The sequence below is a fragment of the Alosa pseudoharengus genome, unplaced genomic scaffold (assembly GCF_046254945.1).
Source record: "Alosa pseudoharengus isolate Yale_2024_CS ecotype anadromous, Long Island Sound unplaced genomic scaffold, YU_APseudo_1.1 YU_APseudo_1.1_scf_21, whole genome shotgun sequence".
In the NCBI taxonomy this organism is placed as follows: Eukaryota; Metazoa; Chordata; class Actinopteri; order Clupeiformes; family Clupeidae; genus Alosa; species Alosa pseudoharengus.
Window position 1 is genome coordinate 3974555 of NW_027468674.1, and position 12948 is coordinate 3987502.

The 12948-nt window shown below is 42.2% G+C and overlaps 1 protein-coding gene across 1 annotated transcript in view; it reads left to right on the top strand.

Annotated features, from left to right (window-relative positions):
• LOC143138681 (uncharacterized) overlaps window positions 1–12948 on the top strand; it is a 42821-nt gene that overhangs the window by 5221 nt on the left and 24652 nt on the right. The window contains exons 7-10 of the mRNA XM_076299101.1: window positions 4952–5055; window positions 9072–9264; window positions 10484–10615; window positions 10964–11107. Of these exons, the coding sequence (XP_076155216.1) occupies window positions 4952–5055; window positions 9072–9264; window positions 10484–10615; window positions 10964–11107 (573 nt within the window). The remainder of the gene's footprint in view (window positions 1–4951; window positions 5056–9071; window positions 9265–10483; window positions 10616–10963; window positions 11108–12948) is intronic.

Here is a 12948-nt window from a genome sequence, read left to right on the forward strand (position 1 = left end):
ACACCCACCCACATACACACACACACACGCGCACACACACACACAGGGTCGGCTGCCACATCATGCTGAGGGTCAGTCAACAGGCCGTCACGCACGCGCACACACACGTACACGCACGCACGCACGCATGCACGCACGCACGCACACACACACACACGGTCCGCTGCCACATCATGCTGAGGGTCAGTCAACAGGCCGACACACACACACACACACACACACACACACACACACATACACACACACACACGCATACACCCACACACACACACACACACACACAACTTTTGTCATGTACAATCTGTCTAGTGCTTTACGTTGTCAGATTAATCTTACTATGTCCCCCTCTCCCTCCTCCGCCTTTGGAGCTTCCCTACCTTCTAGCTGCAGTGTGTATCCTTACATGCTAGATATAGCATACTGGGTCTGGAAATATTCATAGGAATCCATAGGAATTGAATAATCATGTTATTTTATCCAATATTAGTTGTACAGATGTATATGACATCTGATACACACCAATTGAATTGAAATAGAAATGGCAAAGACTTATATTTTTGTGTAATTATTCCATATTTAGTGTAGTCATTCCATATCAAAACCCCTGAAGTACAATTCAAATGCAAGCATGACACTTCAAAGTGTTTCACCTTTCATTTGAGACCAAGATTATGCTTCTACACAAAGGGGTTCATAGACAGTAAGCATTTGATTGTCAGCATGCATTTTGGATAACCAAAAGTCCTATGGGGACTGTGGTCAGACTGACTGGTGTCTGTGGTCAGTGTGGTAACTTAAATATACTTTATTGATCCCTTGGGCCGTTTGCACAACGCCGGTTTTTGTGAAACCGGTGAGGTTTTGTTAACGGTTACACTTGTGTGTACACGACGCCGGCAGTTTAGGAGACTGAATCCGATAGTTTTTGAAACAGGCTTCCGAAGTGGGAATTTTTGAAACCGCCGGCTAACTTTCGCCGTGTAGACGCCTGTAGGTGCGAAGCCGGCAACTTTATGACGACATACATGCTGCCCCACCTCTCAACTCAGCCACGGCACTCAACCCAGATTGTCAAGAGCGTGCAGATTAGCTTCGGCATGTTAGCATACGCCATTTTCAAATATGGCGCTGCATGGAGCATTTGGAACCAGCTCCATGCACGAAAATCCGTGTTGGGCACGAGCTCTCATGCGCGTACATGTTGGTGGGCGGGTACCTATCCGGCGGCTACAGCCAAACGTTATTCAGTGCGTATTTCTTGAGGATCCTATGAGAAGACGTGCATATTATGGTTGTTTATCCATCATATGACAAATAAACAAATAAATTAAATTGTATTGATCTTATTTCGTTGTTGTTTGTCCCGAACAAACATAGCCTAAACATGATTAAAGACAATAAATTACACAACAGCGGCATAAAGACCTTGTCTCGTTACACCATGGGTCTTCAACACGTTGCTCTCAACCAGGGCCTGAAGTTAACTTTTTTGGCCACCAGCCACTGTGGCAGGTGAATTTTGAAATCCACCTGCCACAGTGGTTTTTTACCAGCCAAAATTATTTTGTGCCCAAAATAAAGGTGAACGACTCAGAAAATGCATAAGAAAGGTTCTTGATCTTGTACAGAATACACATTACAGTATTCAAGTAAAAGTAAAAAAGTACTTTGTTAATAAATTACTCAAGTAGGCCTAACAAGTTACTTTTTTGTAGGCCTACATTTTTATATTTTTGATGGACCTTTAAAGGGATACAAAAGTATCCTTTATGCCTATTTGCTTTTCTCCTCCTCTGTAGGCTAATCATATAGTCAAACATATTTTAAAAGCCCAATTCAAATATATTTTATTTAATATACTTTGTCATAGCCAGAATAAACATTACGTGGCTATGTATATGAAAAGCAGTCTTCCAATACATTGCAGCTGATTCTTCTGCTTTGCATTGCTAGAAGTCTGGTTATAACTTCACCATACAGACAATGTAACCTAAAAACAATGGCTATATTATGGGTAGACCTAATATTTAGGCTATAATCCACTCGGGTAGAGCGACAGAGCAGGCTTTCTGTTTTCTCAGCCGACCGTTTCATGTCATGTCCTGCAACATTGAGGCTACATAAATTAATGCTAGGCTTTTTCTAACTTGTATGCTCGATTTCCAGTGCATTTGCTTTGCTTGTAAATTAAGTTGTAGGCCTACTTTCCTTGTCCAATGTGATTGTTGAACGATGTTGGCCAGAAATTAATATACGGTATGTGGAAGTTTCCGTGTCATGCCATACCTCTAGTCTCGTTGGCACTCTGGCAGCCTCACCAGAAGATGCAGCAACTGGCAGGACGTCATTCGTTAACTGTAAGCTATGCGTTAGCTATAACGTTATAGAACATCTACTTCTGTGTAGTAGGCTACATAGGCCAGCCATCACTATTATAATCGCGGGGAAACGTAGCAATGCTTTCTGAAGATCCCACGCCATTGTGTACCGGGGGAGAGGTGCTCTTTTCTTTCTTGAGATACTTTCTCCAATAATAAACTTGTTCTCGTAACGAAAGGCAATTGAAAATGTAGCGGAGTAAAGAGTACATTTCCTACGGCAATCCCGACAGTGCATCTCCTTGCTCAGTGTTGTGTTGTCTTATTGGCTACCCGCCAACGTGGCAGGTAGATTGACAGTTTCACCCGCCAATCACAAAAGTTACCCGCATTTGGCGTGTGGGCGGGTGCCAATTTCATGCCCTGCTCTCAACTTATAGCCGCCCCCTTTGGAGCTTGCCAGAGGCTGAAGCACTAGGCTACTACATACTACAATTATTGCCGCGAGGCATTCCAGCCTACGAATTTAATAAAAAGTAAACCATGCATAATTAAAAAAAAACTCAATTTAGGCTACTTCGCTATGCTTTCTATTAGAGCACAGCGCACGTTCAATGAATGAAGGAAAGGCCTTGTCTCGCAATAAACAGCTGGAAATTCCAACACTTATACAACTACACAAAATTTTACAGTGATCATCAAATACCCTCTAGATTTAAATGCCCATCAGTCTCAACATTTAACTATATAATAAAAGTCAAAAAGTAAATTAAATCCCATACCAAAACCGAAAATCGTCTGCGTTTGATAGCCTATGCCGCTCCAAACAACGCATGTCTCACAATAACGTACAATGTAAGAAATAAAGGTCTGCCTCGAATAAGCCTACCTCAAATAAATACCTGTGCTTTGCAGCCTAAGTAAATAGCAGACCCTGGACATAATTTAGGATTTACGGAAAGTATGCAATCATACGATGTTGGACGCCTGGCGATGCTCTGGCCGTCTACTGTGCCTCTGACACCGCTGCCTCATTTGGATGGTAACTCCACAGGTGAGCGCGAAGATTGGATGTCGTGGATGCGTAAGTAAACTGTTTTTTGCTGAGTCCGCAGACAACATTCTCTTTAACCATTACTTTACCATCTGCGGTGTAGCCTACAACTCAAAGTAAAGACACCACATTTTAGATGAGTTGGGGACGTAATTGTCCGCTCAGGCTGACCGTTCTGTGCGTTATCTTCAATACTATCTTCAATAATATTGAATATCTTCAATATTATTTTCAAAACAGGGTGGCTATTGAGGGCTCTGGCTCCAGTCATTATTGTGGCTACTGGCTATTGGCTTGATTTGGTCATGGGCCAACGCTAGAATACGTTTAGAGCACCCGCTATGAGATGGCAAACAATAAAATTTAAAAAATAAAATAATCATAGACTGTAAAAATGCGCTACACTTGGCACTAAAAACCGAATAGTTTATTTATAGTTCGACTACGGATATTTCACGTCATGTTCGAAGGCATATTTGCAGCAGGACAGCAGGCAGACCGCTCTTAGTTAGAGCCGCCGTGTTATCCAATGAAATTAAGTTGCGCTTCAGGGCGACTCCACTCGGACTCCATGCGCGTTCCCGAGCAACTTTTTCTTCTTCTTGTTATGAGGCAAGGACTTTATGTGCATTATCGCCACCCTCTTACTGGAGGACGACTCTCTTTTTACAGAATATCCAATAAAAGTTGACGTTGGTCCATGCGTCATTTCCAGCTTTGTAACTTGGCGCATGGTCAGAGCCGACTGGCGCTGGATCCGAACCCCAGTGTTCAATATGGCGTTGACTATGAATTGGCCGGATTTACTAGCCTAGCCTCCACCATTCATTTGTATGGAGGGCGGGACTTAGTCACTCTCTCCAGTTATATATAATACCTCCATGACTCAACCTGAGACGCTGCTTGTCAAAACAAACCAAACCATTTATTTATCATTAAAATGTTTTTTCTTTCCCCTGTTCTGATTTATGTGCACAATGTAGCCTATCAGCCTTTTGTGGCTAAGTTAGAAGCACACGTTAGCTTAACTTAGTTGAACATTAGCTTACTGCATGTTAGTGTTTTCTCCAGTGGTGCTCAGACCTAATGCAATGCGTAGGCTAGGCATTTGAAATTTCACATAGCAGTCACATAAAATGAAATTTATTCGTTTGACAGTTGAATTGAAAACCGAATTGTCTGTAGTCTCCTTATTTCATGCGACTGTTTCAACAATGTTTTCTTCTACGCAATTCACGCAAATTAAACATGAGCTTCTGCACGACCGGCGCCATCGACTGGTCTGGCATATGCACTACAGCACATTTAGCCGGTTACACCTCTGTGTGTGCACGCGAGTTTTTTCTTTACCGGTGTCGTTAAAGGTTAAAGGTGTGAAAGCGTTAAGAGAAAATTCACCCGGCGGTTTCGTGTAGACGTAGCCTTGATGCTTATCAGACTGACTGGTGTCTGTGGTCAGTGTGGTAACTTGATGCTTATCAGACTGACTGGTGTGTGGTTCAGTGAGTGCTGAACTGATCACACTGCAGTGATAGTGTGGTGGTAGTAGAGGTTTGTTATTTTCGTCCATGTTTCTCAGGGTTTCTATGAAATACAAGTGGACCTTGCGTGCGACACGCTTGTCAAGCTGAAAGCCAGACTGTCCAGTGAGAGTGGCATTCCGTCACATGTTCTACACCTCAGGTACTACTGTGTTCCATCAAATGTTCTACACCTCAAGTACTACTGTGTTCCATCACATGTTCTACACCTCAGGTACTGTGTTCCGTCACATGTTCTACACCTCAGGTACTGTGTTCCGTCGCATGTTCTGCACCTCATGTACTGTGTTCCGTCACATGTTCTACACCTCAGGTACTGTGTTCCGTCGCATGCTCTGCACCTCAGGTACTGTTGCTAAATGATCATGAAGTGGAACATAATCAAAGGAACTGCTCTCTTATTTGTCCAGGAGATGTTCTCACCATAGAACACAGATGTGTTCACTATGCTATCTTTTGTATATTTAAGACTTGGGCATCTTAGAATGTTATAGAATCTCTTTTTAATGGAAATATTGAAGAATAGTCTGACGCTGTTGTACAAAGGAAATAAGCTAGTCACTAAACAAGCCAATAAAAATGGCTATTTACACCTATATAAGTATATAGATAGGATGTAGGATAGGTAGGAAACAGATATTTATTTTAGGCACATGGGCCTACCTTTGGTCTGTGGGGCAGATAAGTATATTTTTGAGGCAATTAGGCCTAATTTTGGTCTGTGAGGGATAGATAAGTAGACCCATATAGTTCTGTGGTGCTGGATAGAACACCATTCGAAGAGGAAAGGAGCTCTCGGAGCATTCTATTGAGCATTCCATTGGGCATTCTATTGAGCATTCCATTGAGCATTCTATTGAGCATTCCATTGAGCATTCCATTGGGCATTCTATTGAGCATTCCATTGAGCATTCTATTGCCAAAAAGGGACAAAAGTGCCACACCAAAGCAGCAAGCTGCTTTTAGACTAAAAGTATAAGTATTAGGGATGTAACGGTATGAAAATTTAACCTCACGGTTATAGTGACCAAAATTATCACGGTTTTCGGTATTATCACGGTATTTTTAAAAGTGTGTTCAATATGTTCAGAAAGCACTGATAGGCCTACACAAGCTGAAATAGTTTCAAAAAGTATCACGTTCAGTTTTTCATGTTTATTTGGCTATGTGCTTATCGCTTAACTTACCCTACTATGACTTGGAGGTTGCTATTACTGTTATTTGGATCCAATGAGTGAGACCAGGCTTGGAATTTCACCATTCTGGGGGCAAGGCCACTTGGCCTTCAGTTGGGCATATTTGGTGGAGGGCACAAAGGCCACATAGGCTATAAAAATTATCAAAGTTGTATAGCCTATTCACTGCAGTAGACCTGCATCACTGTATGAATCATTACAAAAACATGAAACATGACATAGACATAAAACTGCAAATCATCTGATCATCTAATATTTACAGATATCTAGGCTATATTTAACATTTATTTTATATTTGGCCTGTTATGAAATCATGTATTGAACAATTTAAGCACAGTTCAGCTTTAAGAAACTCAATAGCAGATGCATGCTTAGCATTTTGTGATCTACTTTCACAAACTCTTAGTCAGCTGTCCTCTGATTTACCGATATCTAGGCGATATTTGTAACATTTATTTTGTACTTGGCCCGTTATGAAATCATGTGGAACAATTTGAACACATTGTAAAACTTAAAGCCCAAATTTGGAGACATCCATGCATGTCGAAATTTACTGCAAATTCAAAACTGGATTACTCTGGAATGGCTAACTGTACAGGGGACTGCTTTACACCTTTGTGTTCGGTAAGGTCTGCTGTTTATTCTGATATATGGTTTGTCATGTGTTAAACGAAAGGTTCGTGAAGTATTGCACCGAGAGGAATGGGTAGGTAGATGGACGAAAAACTTCAGTAGAATTTATGATTAAATTGAATTATATTATTTACTTTCCTCGCGAACCGTTAACCACAGTAATTAGAGTCATACATCGTTTAAAAGCTGAGAAAAAGCTCTTTCATGTGATACTTGTGATGTCTGTGTGATGAGTAGGTTACTTCGCGAGTAGTTCAACTGAGAAGAATAGGTGAATTTAGACGCACTTTCTTTCTTGCGCTGTCACTTTCTCCACTGCGTAAAAGACTAAATTAATTTGCGCTGTGAATGCTAAGATTATTTTGACAGGCCATAGGCTAAATAAAAATCGCTATTAGTAGGACGCAAAGCAGAATATTGAAAGAAGGGCACCAAGTAGGGGTCGACCAATTATCGGCCTGGCCGATTTTTAGGGCCGATATTTAGCATTTTTATAATAATCGGTATCGGTCATTTTTTCCACCGATAAGCCGATATTGAAATGGATAAAAAATTAAACACGCTATTTTGTCTGTAAAACGTCTCTCACTCCCTGCATTTGCTACTCTGTGGTCGAGAGCATTGTCCCGCCCACTACACCGTCTGATTTGTTAGTTAGCACGAATGCAGCCAATCAGGATCGAAGACTGAACACAGACAACATTTAGGATTCTCACTGAGGCAGACTGGGCTTCAGCTGTAGCCTATGGAGCTATTTTTCGAAGGTAAGGAGGTATCCTACATTGCTGAAGTTGCAGTGAATCACAATCATCTACACTGAAGTTACAAAAACACCACTTTGTAAGCTATTGTCTCTTTGATCCGGATCAATAAGTAAAGCACCCACTTCCTTCATTTAGGGAATTCCCGATTGATGCACTTTACTGATGCTGTTTACTAGTTAGCCCACAAACTCGGGTGCTGCGCGTCGGGAGTTCTCTGCCTCCGGCTCGTTCGTTAATTGTGAATAACGGGACACCTCGGCGGACATAGTACAGACAAGTCCTAAATTATGCGATAGCGAACGTCAAAAAATCTAATTGCTCCTTTTTGAAACGGACTGTCAGAAAAGACTACATGCACCCAGGGCCAACCGTAATTTAATCCGACCTGAACAAAATCGCGTCATGAGCTGGCTATTAACGTGCCTTTTAGGCTCTCAAAAGTATAGCTTATAGCCTACACATGGACACAAATTGCATGCTTAAATAGCCTAAGAACTATTTTAAAACTGTTTTGTTAAACTATTCAACCGTAATACTTGCAATCACGCATGCACCTCTTACCCTCCCTCTCTCGTGCACTCACACACACAAATGAATTTTAATTAAATTTTTGCAGCATATAGCCTTTACTATCTACCCCTCTTTTTGACAACTGACATATCGGTTTTACATATCGGTTATCGGCCTCCTGTTTTGGTAATAATTGATATCGGTATCGGCCCTGAAAAAAACATATCGGTCGATCCCTAGCACCAAGGCCACCGTGGCCTGTAAACCTCTGATTTTCAAAGGGACATCACGGCCAACGCAAGGGGCAACGATGTGGCCGCGGTGAAATTCCTGCCCTGAGTGAGACCAAAGTAAGTGTTCGAAATAAAACTTTAGGCTACTGTGTTCTGATAACGTGAGTGGAATGTATTTAATGTTGACGCGAACATAAAAAGACACAGAGTGGCTAAATGATACAGTGCAAGTTTTGCAGTTAAAACCATCAATTAGACAACAGAATCAGTAGGGTACCAATTTTGCTTCATTGTACCAGGCCTACTGTATGTCAAAAGCAGGCTCGGATGAAGCTGGGAAGGATTAAACACACGGTTTCAACACCGTGGTAATCAACCGTGATAATTATGATATTTCAAAATTAAACGGTAATTGTTATAGTCAACATTTTTATCACGGTTTATCATTATACCGGTAATCGTTAGATCCCTAATAAGTATATAAGTATATATACTCTTTTGATCCCGTGAGGGAAATTTGGTCTCTGTTGTTTGCTTGAATGCCCCACTGGTGTTGTTTTAATGCCCCACTGGTGTTGATTTAATGCCCACTGGTGTTAATTTTAAACCCCACTGGTATTGACTTAATGTCCCACTAGTGTTAATTTAATACCCCACTGGTATTAATTCAGTGCCCCACTGGTGTTAATAATGCCCCACTGGTATTGATTTAATGCCCCACTGGTGTTAATAATGCCCCACTGGTGTTAATTTAATACCCCACTGGTATTAATTCAGTGCCCCACTGGTGTTAATAATGCCCCGCTGGTGTTGGTTTCCCAGAGATCTGTCCTGGAACAGCGCCGCCCCTCTGGGGGAGCTGGGAATTACAGAAGAGTCCGTGGTTCTCTTCTCCCTGTCTTCATTTGACGAGGCGCCACCCGACCACAAGGTCATGTTCAGCAGCGACGTCACGCCCTCGGTGCAGCAGACGCAGATGGGGCTGAGCTTTTTCTATTCAACTCTACAATGCATCGTAAGACCGATCTCTATGTCCTGCATACAGCATTTCTATACATGCATTGTAAGACCGATCTCTATGTCCTGCATACAGCATTTCTATACATGTCCAGTGTGTTCAATGCGCCTAAAGCTTTTTCTGTTGAACTCTACAATGCATCGTAAGACCGATCTCTATGTCCTGCATACAGCATTTCTATACATGTCTAGTGTGTTCAATGCAATGGGAAGTGAGTCTGCCAAGCTGAAAGCTTTTTCTATTTAACTCTACAATGCATCGTAAGTATTGTGAATTTCTGGGCTGATATCAATACCGATGTTTAAAATAAAAATTTGACCGAAAACCAATGCCGTTAGATTGAAGGGGCAGCCGTGGCCTACTGGTTAGCGTTTCGGACTTGTTACCGGAGGGTTGCTGGTTCGAACCCCGACCAGTAGGCACGGCTGAAGTGCCCTTGAGCAAGGCACCTAACCCCTCACTGCTCCCCGAGTGCCGCTGTTGTTGTAGGCAGCTCACTGCGCCGGGATTAGTGCATGCTTCACCTCACTGTGTGCTGAGTGTGTGTCACTAATTCACGGATTGGGATAAATGCAGAGACCAAATTTCCCTCATGGGATCAAAAGAGTATATGTTCTACTGATATTTGTAGATCATAGGTATTTTGCGCTGAGCCCGGCGACAAGCACAACAAAAATGTTTGGGACAAATGCTGGACATTAGCTCAACCAAGAGCAACACAGCGGTGAGCGCAGTGCCTGCTGTGTGCGATGTGGTCCATCACTTAAGGCATCGCCATCAGTAAATATCATATACATTTGCCAATAGCCGATTTCAGTCAACAAGGCCAATGTCCGTCTATACCGATGTCAATCCGGTATATATCGGTGCAGCCCTAATTGTGTGTGTAATGGGAAGTTGCATTTTAACATATTTTAGGACAGTGATGAAGACTAGTATCAATTACTCAAAGTCTGCAGTGAAGAGGCTCTGTTCTAGCAGTGCTCTAGTCCAGGTTCCAAAGGGGAAAAATGTTATTGGAATTTATATATTTTATTTTGTATGCGTACAGCTCCTTTATATGAAGTGAAGTGAACTTAGTTGTTGATATTTAAAGGAACACCACATGTGTATTCACAGCAAAAGGAGCACACGGTGGAGATGATAATAATGATGATGGTTATTATTATTATTATTATTATTATTATTATTATTATTATTACATGTGTATTCACAGCAAAGGAAGCACACGGTGGAGATGATGAAGAAAGTTCTGTGCTACATGCGACGAGTCACAGGCTGCCCGCCTTTGGTTCAGTGTCTGCATCAGGTCTTGTCACGCAACGAGGCCGCAACCAGAATCCAGAAGGTAACGGCAGCCAGTCCGCGTCTCACTTCTCTGTGCATTGTCTCATGTCTCTGTGCATTGTCTCACTTCTCTGTGCATTGTCTCATGTCTCTGTGCATTGTCTCACTTCTCTAAGCATTGTCTCATTTCTGTGTTATTTTTTGGTTGTTTTTCCCGTACCGGAGTTATTTGATGTTGCGGATGCTGTAACCCAAAGTGAAACGGCTCACTAGACGTGATGACCTGTTGCTGTAACCCAAAGTGAAATGGCTGACTAGTCTGTTGCTGTAACCCAAAGTGAAATGGCTGACTAGTCTGTTGCTGTAACCCAAAGTGAAATGGCTGACTAGACGTGATGACCTGTTGCAGATAGCGGCGGTTGAGGGGCTGTACCGTCTCTTCAGAGAGCTGCTGCCGAGTCGCTCCAGAATGTCAGGCGACTTGGCTGTGGAGGACCACGAGGTGTTCGAGCACTCACACGTCTGCTGGGCTCACCTGTTGGCTGAGGCAGAGGTACACCTGTTCACACCTGTGCACCTGGTTGCTCCGGGTAACCACACTCTCTTTCAGGACACTTGGTTTGTTAAGCTATGGGAATGACACATCATATCTTCTGGTAGGTGCAGCAATGTTATGGTTATGGTGATGGTTATGGTTATGGTTATGGTTTTGGTTATGGTTTTGGTTATGGTTATGGTTATGGTGATGGTGATGGTTATGGTTATGGTTTTGGTTTTGGGATTTTGCAGACGCCTTTGTCCAAAGCGACAAACAAATACAAAAACAACATAATATTTAAAATATAACAGGGAACAGTGGGCAGGTTTATATTATATCCTCTGGTAGGTGGAGCATATTAGGCAGGTTTATATTATATCTGTAGCACTGTGGGCAGGTTTATATCATATCTGTAGCACAGTGGGCAGGTTTATATCATATCTGTAGCACTGTGGGCAGGTTTATATCATATCTGTAGCACTGTGGGCAGGTTTATATCATATCTGTAGCACAGTGGGCAGGTTTATATCATATCTGTAGCACTGTGGGCAGGTTTATATCATATCTGTAGCACAGTGGGCAGGTTTATATCATATCTGTAGCACAGTGGGCAGGTTTATATCATATCTGTAGCACTGTGGGCAGGTTTATATCATATCTGTAGCACTGTGGGCAGGTTTATATTATATCCTCTGGTAGGTGGAGCATATTAGGCAGGTTTATATCATATCTGTAGCACTGTGGGCAGGTTTATATTATATCCTCTGGTAGGTGGAGCATATTAGGCAGGTTTATATCATATCTGTAGCACTGTGGGCAGGTTTAGATCATATCTGTAGCACTGTGGGCAGGTTTATATTATATCCTCTGGTAGGTGGAGCATATTAGGCAGGTTTATATCATATCTGTAGCACTGTGGGCAGGTTTATATTATATCCTCTGGTAGGTGGAGCATATTAGGCAGGTTTATATCATATCTGTAGCACTGTGGGCAGGTTTATATCATATCTTCTGGTAGTAGGTGTAGCATATAGCAAAATGTTATTTTCCGAAGCGTGTGTTTTTTAGCCTACCGTAGCTGTCTTCCTGTCACGGCCACTTGAAGGAAATGCTTAACAAGTCAATTAATGAATGCAGCGCAAACCACAGTCAATGAACATGAAAGAGTCGCTGACTCTCCTCTAACAAGTCGATTAACGAATGCAACGCAAACCACAGTCAATGAACACAAAAGAGTAGCACACTATCCTCTCGCGTTTATTGACTGTGGTTTGCGCTGCATTCATTAATTGACTTGTTAAGCATTTCCTTCAAGTGGCCGTGACAGGAAGACAGCTACAGTAGGCTAAAAAACACACGATTCAGAAAATTATTTTTTTCGAAACATTACAACGTTTACAATACTTCGATTTGTCTGTATAGAACCTCACCACACTACCACAGAAGTGTCATTCTATTTTGAACATTGTCAGTGGTGAAAAATAGAGTTTGTTTTTGATGCGTGTCTTTGCCCTTTGAACTTGCTGTTATTACTATTATTGCTATTATTACATTACATTTAGCAGACACTTCTTGACCAAAGTGACTTACATATGTCAGCTATATTACAAGGGATCACATTGTCCCCAGAGCAACTTGGGGTTAAGTGCCTTGCTCAAAGGCACAACGGTGGAAGCCAGGAATTGAACTGACAACTTTCAGGCTACTGCACGCTAGCCCAGCTCCTTAACCACTACACTACCACCGCCCCCTTGTTGATGTTGATGAACAATGTTGAAGGAGACACGCCCCCCCGTCCACCCCCTAATAACACCCCTGCTCCGAAAACACATTTAAACGTCCTACTACACACTCTT